Raw genomic sequence first — 8,664 nt, 5'->3', positions numbered from 1 at the left:
AAGAAGACTTTCCATGAGGTTTAGGAGAATGTTGATGGGAATTTTTAACCATTCCTTCAGAATGGTCAGACACTGATGATAGGTGAGAAGGCCTGACTTGCAGTCGTGGTTCTAACTTATCCCACATATTGTATCAGTTTGGGTTGAGGTCAGGACTCTGTGCAGGCCAGTCAAGTTCTTCCACACCAAACATGCTTGTCCATGTCTTTATGGACCTTGCTTTGTGCACTGGTGCGCAGTCTCGGTAGAAGTGGAAGGGGCCATCCCCAAACTGCTACCCGAAGTTGGGAGTATGAAATTGCCCGAAATGTCTTGGTATGATGAAGCATTAAGAGTTTCTTTCACTGGAACTTCACTGAAAAATAGCCTCACACCATAATCCCACCTACACCAAACTTTACACTTGGCACAGTGCCAAGTACAGAGAAGACAAGTACCCCTCTCCAGGCACCCAAACTTGTCCATCAGTTTGGCAGATGGAGAAACGTTTTTTGTCACTCCAGGTAACACATTTCCATTGCTCTGGAGTCCAGTAGTGGCATGCTTTATAGTGGCATGGAAACCCATTCCACGAAGCTCCCTATGCTCTGTTCTCTGCTTGTCTTTATATAAAACTCAGCCCATTTTACTTCATGTTGATATACATAATACACAAAGAATGGAAGCCATGGTTTTTCCTGAGTGGACCTGAGATACACAGGGTGAGTATAAACAAGAAAAGGGTGTAGCCATTTAGGGAGCACACAAGTGAGTCAGGAATAAGAAAACTTTGTCATTTCATCTGTGGATTTGTTCTGTTCATTTGCAAAAGTGAACCGCACAACAGGAAATTGCAAAGAACAACTCCGATACGCAATTTTCACAATCATCAAAACGGTATTACAAACAATGCAGTCGTTTTTGAGTCCATCACTGATTGTTGCGGTAAATGCTCTCCAACACCTAATTCGTTGTATTCCTGATTTGGATCCTTAGCTGGCCACCTACCACGGTACCTGGAATAGAGAGTCTAAAGCAAATATAAAAACATATTTTTTAAGTGCAAAAGTTTTCAGTGTAATGCCAGATGTTGTTTCTTTAAACATTTGTAGTTTTCATATGCAAATACAATCAGTTAATTGTTTTTTTTTCTTTGGTTATCATTGGAATGACTGCCCAAAACCATCTTCTTAAAACTGTAGTTGATGATTTGGACATTTCTCACTCTGTTACTCAGTTGACATCAAAGCAAACACTGAGTACAGAGACATCCAATAGATGGAGCTTTTTGGACAAAATGATAAAGCTGTCAGCCTTTTCTCTAAGGGAAGGCATCATGTATCCACATCTTACAGCTCTGCAAACTGCTTTCATTTCTCAATAAACAGACCAAAAAGAGCGATTTTCAACAGCCATTTTGAAGCATTTTCTGTCTCAACTGTACCTTGTATTTGAAAAAGAGAAAAAGCACTTTGTGTATGACTTGACCGTGATGCCCTACAAAAAGCCCCTGCTGATGTTGTTGCAAAATGAGACCTTATTCATAGTGTAAAAAATAACTTGAAGGTCAGTGACATTTAATCCATTGTATCTCATTTTTAGGGCATCAGACACAAAGCAGGCCTGGGGTTTGGAGTGTAATTGACTCTGACAAACATCATGACAAATGTAATGCCATCTACTCCATGAATAGTTTTCATGTGCCAGATGTGTCTGCATGTTTTTTATTCACATTTGGTATTTAGTCATGGCGTGGACTGTGAGCCTTCATTCCCTCTGTGAGACAGTAAATAACCCCAGCATCCTCTGGGAGTGACTACATAAAACACTCTGTGGTTAGAAGGGCTCTGTGCCTGCCAGAGGCATAGCTAAACCGTGGATGCTTAACTTGTATCAAGTAAAAGCAATATTCTACATATATCTGTTTATCTAGCCGAAAAACACAACAATAAAAACAAATGTCTAAAGATCTGAAATGACAAAACAAGACATAAAGAGAGAAAATGGCAAAATTGGGAAATTCTTCTTTTTTTTTTTCAGTGTCTAAAGAGGAACATTGTTTTTATAACCAGCCAAACAGATTACAATTTTATTTTGATTATTTCTAGAATCTTATGTCAAAAATGATTCTTCTGTTGGTTTTCACATTTTATGTGAATCACAAGACCTCTTTAAGCTGATTAAGAAAATGCAGGGCATTTTTCTTTTCTTTTTTTTTTTTAAGTCCCCTTATTTGCTCCTTTTGGTCTCTGGTGCTCTTTCAGACTTGACTTGGCACGTGTGTTTAGAGCGGTTGAATTCACTTTTAAATATGCCTTTTCTCTAGAGGTCCCAGCCCCTTGTGATGTGACCCGCATGACTAATTCCATTTAAAGGGGAATAACATGCATTAGGGCTCTCACTTTTCTGCCTTCCATTTGCATAATTTTGTTTGGCAACTTGGAAAAGGGCCATTAACAGCACTGAGACACGCACTGTAAAGGGTAGGGACGGAGGCAGATCGATACTCGATTTCAACGTCTTTAGCAGCATCGGGGTCCAGATCAGGATGCATTCACTAATTCAAATTCGTGCTGGAGTCTTGTGATGCTACTATTAGTTCCTGATAAGGAAACACCGTTGTACTGCCTCGCTTAATCTCTGACAGACACATTCGCTCGATCGATAGTCTTTTACTTTTTTGTTGCAAAGACAAGATTGATTGCCAGGGGTTAGCTCGTGCTCAATTCCACTGCTTGCACCGCTCATTATTGTTTCAATTAGGCATTCTCTAGAGACCTTATTCAGTGTGGCATGAAAATGCCGTGACCCTCTGCAATTCACATCAAACACCAGATGTTTGCCAGGAGAACCTCTGACACCAACTTTATTCAGGTTGAGAAGTGAAAGCACCATCCAAACAAGTGGATTAAGCAGGAGGTGGTCTGTCAGCGGGGAAGCATGGGGATGACCGGGGGAAGTTGCGACTCGCGCCAGTGAGGAGGAAATAATGACAATGTTACCTTCTCGTGAATTATTAAGTGCCCTGTTCTTATTTTAGCCCGACTCAAAATGCTGCATTTTCATCTGTGGGTCTGAGGCTGTGTGCAAGGGTATTTTTTTTTTTTATTTATTTATTTTTTTGACAGCTGTATTACTGCTGATAAGCGAGACTGTGTGAGCTGATCAAGTAGTGAGACAAGCGTTCAGAGCAGTAGCAGCACAGCAGCAGCAGCGCTGTAGTCACTAGGAGCCGTGGCAGCAGAAGCAGCAGCAGCACTATCAGTCACAGCACAGGCAGCAGCGACAGCAGCAGCAACAAACTCTCTCCCGTCTTTTTCTTTTTGGAGTTGTTTCCTGCACAGACGACAAAAGGCGAGGAAGTGGGAGAGAAGTGATCCAGGGCTTATAGCTGTCATCAAAAACAAAACCAAAACGCAGACCTGGCTGCCCCCATGCCTATCGAATTTGTTTGCAAAATCAAATTTGCAGAGGAGGATGAGAAGCAGAAAAGCAAGCAGGATGGGGACAAGGAGAGCCTGATCGAGGAGAGCTGCACACCTCCGGCCAAGGACCTGGCCGGGTTTGCTAACTCCTGCTCCCTTCATGGGATTAACCATATCTTTGTCTCTGGTCGGCTGGGCATCCGGCAGACTCTCTGGGCTCTTGCCTTTTTGACTTCACTGGCACTCTTTCTGTACCAAGCAGCTAAGTGTGCCATCTCTTACCTGGAGCACCCTCACGTCACAGCTCTGAATGAAGAGGCGACCCCCGAGATGGTTTTCCCCGCTGTGACCATCTGCAACATAAACCGCTTTCGCTTCTCAGCGCTCACCGATGCTGACATCTACCACCTGGCTAACTTGACAGGTCTGCCCCCCAAAAACAGGGACGGGCACAAACCCACTGATTTAATGTATCCTGCTCCTGACATGCAGGACATTTTCAACAGGACAGGACATCAGTTAGAAGAGATGCTCATGAGCTGTAATTTTAGTGGACAGAACTGCTCAGCCGAGGACTTCACTGTGGTGAGTGTAAAAGTTTCCCAAAGTTTTGTGTTTTGCTCGCTCTTACAAAGTGACACCACTCAGTTGTGATTTATTGGCTTCAGAAAAAAGCTTTTATTGTTGTTAAACAAGTATTTGAAACATTAAAGGGGCCACAAGTGTGTAAGTGAACAATATCCTTGTTCACACAAAACTACCTGTAAGGATGAAAGCGGTAGGATCTCGTTAAGACGAGCGGTTTAAATTCTCTTTGTGTTTCTACTCATCTCTTGGGGCCATGTGGTTCCCACGGTACAGTTCTGCATGCAAGATTCATGTCTTTTGTTCAGTCATCGAGCTGTATCTCTTCTCACTAAGTTCTAAGCAGCAACAGTGTTTCTCTTCAGCCGTGCCTCCACTAGAATCTATTATGTCAAAGAACAAAGGCTGCTCCCAAAGAAGAAAAACAGAGAGCTGTTGTATGTGGTTGTGTACTTTTCCAAGGCAAACTGCGCTTTAGTGCTGCCTCCAACCCTACTAGCTGAGAGTGCATGGCAACAAAATTGCCATCAAAAATAGCCGAGTCTCTTCTTCCTCTCTTTTCCATCTCTCCCTGTCGCTTCCACTCTCTCTTCCTGACATTGCAGAGCAGCTGCCTGCCTCTCTCTCGCTCTCCCTCTCGCTGGGCTCTTGTACCTTTCAGGAGGGAAGGAAGGAGTAATGCTTCTTCAACGTTGTATTTCAATCTCGCTGCTGTTAAGATTAAATATTTAAAGACTGACATACATGATTTTTGCATTAGCCAGATTGACTAAAAGGAATGAAACAATTTCCATGAGAGGGAAAGTGTGTGTGTGTCTGTGTGTGTGTGAGAGAGAGAGAGAGAGAGATGGAAAGAGAGAGAGGATCAGGTGAAAGAGGGAGAGTTTGTGCCTGTGTTCTGTGCACTATTTATTAAAGGCACTGTCCTTGCAGGAGATGGATTTCCCCATCTCTCCTGCAGGAATAGGAATATGCAATTGCTTTAGTGATGATAAAGTGGGGATGTCAAGTCTTAATAGGGTATGTTGAACATTGATATGCTCACCTTTCTGAGACCTGAAGATTCTGTCTTATCACAGAGATGGCACTACATTATGTCTGATGTGCCAAATTACGCTGAAGAAATAATGACGTCTCTCTGCTTCTCATTTGATTTCTCCGACACTCTAGCACGGTATTTATTTTTTCTTTATTTTGTTGGCAAGGCAGCCTTTTACATATACACATAAAATTACCTGTGACATGAGCGTGGATTCCCCTCCAGAAAATGTTCTCAGTTGTTCTGTCGAGCAAAAGAAAATGTTGTGCTCCTCAGGGTACCCAAAAAGTTTTGCAGTATTCAGTCTGATGCAGCATCGCGACTCTAAAAGTTTGTAACGTGCTTCTGGCAGGTTTGACGGCAATATCCTCTGACACTTTGACACTCACTCCTCTCCGAGTACATTAATTAGCAGACAATTCTGACATCCAGGAAATGTCTGTTCCATGTCGATGAAACGTCCTGTAGCTCTCTTTGGACACTGGGTGACTTCATCACAGATTAGGATCCTGTTGGAAGTTCCCTAAGCTGCTGTTTCCTCTCTGTCAACTATGTGATCTGCATTTTCAGGGGCTGTCAGTTAGATTTGTTACAGACTACTTGCTGCCGCCACGCATGAAAAATCACTTACTCTGAGTCCTGGTGGGAATCTGCACTGGGAGTGCAAAGAGAGGAAGGACTGGGAGTTGTGGGATCAGACTGGTGGGCAGAACGCAAAACAGGACAATGCCAGTGAAGCTCATTTACATGCATGCGTGCCTCTGTTTTTATTTGTGCACGTGTATATTTCTAACTAGAAATTGCATGCAGCAAGAAGGCCATTATTACAGGTGATGTGCTATTAATCACATGCAAGCATGTTCAAAAAAACTAGAGTCCTGCACAAACTGGTCATTATTCTTCCTCGTATAGGGCCCTGCTTCAGGATCGAAATGTATTTTCTTTTGATTGATCATTCTGGGAGCTCCAGATGTTATATTTTGATAAAAGCTTCATGGATGCGGGACTCTTGGGAAAATTGTATGATGAAAAATAATTGTGACATTTTCTGACATTTGAGCTTTTCTGTAACCAGACCGTGTTCTGTGTAATAGACCTCCGGTTTCCAGTTTTCCTTTTATTTTTCTCTCAGAATCTTTATTATATCTTTTAGTTTTTTTATTTGAATTACTATAAAATCCCAAATCTAAATAGCCATGACTGAAACGGTTTCTGCAAAAACACTAAAATCTCAAAAATATATCAATATTTTTCTCTCTTTTTTTAAGTTTGTTTATTTCAGAAATCATGACTTGCCCTCTGTGCATTCACTGATGAAAGAGTCAAATAAATATGAGTCTCAAGGCCAGGAAAAAAAAAGGTCTGGCTTCTCTAATTCATGGCAGAAAAATACATAATCACGTAGCAGAGAAATTTGTTTTCCTCTTTCCAGCATCGTGGACCGGCGTGATTATTTGACGTAGGTAATAAGGCCATTCTTTATAATTAAAGATTACATTATTGACTTGGATTAATCACAGAAGATAAAGCTGATTCAACAAGCCATGAATAAATAGATTAATATTTTTCTTCCAGTCTAACTCTGAATAATTGTTCATCTATTGTGTGGTGCTGTCGCACAGATGAGCAGCGAGCCCTTTGGCTTTTTTTAAACAGAGCTCTGAATTGGTTTGCTCTGACTCTCAGCTGTGTTTGCTGCTGCATTATCAGATTTTGCTCTCAGCAAGGACAGATCCCTTCTGCATATATTCATGGAGATAACTAAACAGCTATAGGGTGGCATGCGAGGTGATCTATAAAAACCTGGGTTAACGGGGACAACACTGAAGAGCTCTCCGCCTGCAATTTGTCATTTCACTGACTGAAGCCTCCATTGTGTGTTTTATAGATAATTGAATGTGTAATGGTGTAAGCCACAGATGATTTTCACCCCCTTCCCCCGTCATATCCTTCATAGTAGAACAAAATCCGAAGCCGCATTAATGTAAATCAATATAATGTAGAAAATGGCACAAAAGAGACATAATTGGGAGTTGATCTCAATAACTGTACTGCTCCTGTGTGGGTCATGAGAGAAAGATGGGAGGCAATGAAAAATTATAGTGAGAGCGTAAATAGGGAAGCGAATTTAAGTCTCGATGGTAACAAGCTACAGAACTGGCATACACCTAGACTTAGAGTTTTATATGTAGCTGGCGTGGATTCACATAGAGCCGACTTTCAAAACAAGTTTTTACATTTTTCTGATATGCTGAAGCCATGCACAGTCTCCACAATCTCCTACTTGGGCCTGATGTGTAAAATGTGTCTCCTGAGCCCTTGCATGAGTGTGACATTCCATGTTACAACAAGAAATACATCCCCGACCTTTGGCGTTGTCTTTGAGCCCCGCAAAAACTCAGTTACAGGATTTCATTCTCACTTATATATACGTGTGTGTGCATGTGTGTGTGTGTGTGTGTGTGTATGTGTTTGCGCTCGTGTGAAAATCTGTGTATATGTGCAGATAACTGTAGGAGTGACATCCGCTTCCCTAGAGGCTCCAAAGTGTAACAGCGCGCACACACACACACACACACACACACACACAGACACACACACACTCTTCTCCCCCAGCCTGCCGTCTTCCCTCCTGGTGGAGAGCGAAGAGTGTGGGAGCGTGAAAGTGACTGGCTATCTGGACTGGCTTCGTCTTCAACAGCCTGTCAATTAGCCATCTACAGTTCCACTGCTGTGGGAGTCCCTGCAGCTTAACATGCTGTCTGATATCGGATTCAACCCTAGAGGCCAGCGGTGAGCGTTATTACATCCTCCACCACCCATAAACAAACAACTCTTTTCTTGTCTTTTTTTATCATCTTTTACTCTTCTTGCAAAATGCAGGAGGGAAAAAAAAAACAAAAAACTGATCGCATATTTTTTCGAGGCTAAAGGGGGGACTGCTGCTTTTGCAACCCAATTCAGTGCCACTGCACTCCTTTCCCACCTTCTCCTCCTCTTCCTCCTCCAGTGTATCAGAGGAAGATGAATTACAGTGCATTTGGTCTGTTGCTCCTCCTGATATGCATCACCACTGTCTAATCAGATTAAACCCACCTGTGACCAGCCAATGGATAACACCAATATGCAAACTGTTTATATTTGGGAAGATTTACCTTTTCCATCGCTCCCTGAGCTGGTTTTAAAACCTCTAACTGTGCCTCGGTTTAGAGCGCTCGGCGTGATGAGGAGAATCTGCGGCTCAGGGATGGCGGTGGCTTTTAACTCGACGATAAAGGCTTCCGATGTTGTGGTACAGCTAAACCCCCTTTCTCTAACCCCTGGGAGTCTTTTACTCACACAGACATTTGTCTCTTTCTGACAAGTCATAACACTGAGCTGTTGGTAGTGTTAATGTGGCTGCACACAACACACGCATGCACGTAGGCACCCACACACAAACATGTGTACCAAAGGGTGTATAGTGTAGATGGAATACTTCCTCACACAAACACACACAGGTCTCATCACAGATTGAGAGAGTTGGCTTGCAAGATTGATCATGACTCCTGACTGGGTGCCCCTCCCTCTCTAGAGGATCAATACATCCTTCAGTCAGATTGCTTCCCTGCCCTTCCTACTCCAAGCCTGGTGTGA

At 42.6% G+C, this 8,664-nt stretch overlaps 1 protein-coding gene across 1 annotated transcript in view; it reads left to right on the top strand.

Annotated features, from left to right (window-relative positions):
- The first annotated feature begins 2,817 nt into the window (after positions 1-2,817).
- asic4a (acid-sensing (proton-gated) ion channel family member 4a) overlaps positions 2,818-8,664 on the top strand; it is a 96,139-nt gene continuing 90,292 nt past the window's right edge. Inside the window, exon 1 of the mRNA XM_085248599.1 lies at positions 2,818-3,989. Coding sequence (XP_085104725.1) covers positions 3,414-3,989 — 576 coding nt within the window. The 5' untranslated portion in view covers positions 2,818-3,413. The remainder of the gene's footprint in view (positions 3,990-8,664) is intronic.

Source organism: Mchenga conophoros, linkage group LG16 (assembly GCF_057382185.1).
Source record: "Mchenga conophoros isolate Kocher_MC1m ecotype Shallow Benthic linkage group LG16, M_conophoros_male_GT1.1, whole genome shotgun sequence".
Lineage (NCBI taxonomy): Eukaryota > Metazoa > Chordata > Actinopteri > Cichliformes > Cichlidae > Mchenga > Mchenga conophoros.
The sequence above is the reverse complement of the archived record's forward strand: the minus strand, read 5'-3'. Positions and strand labels throughout refer to the sequence as shown.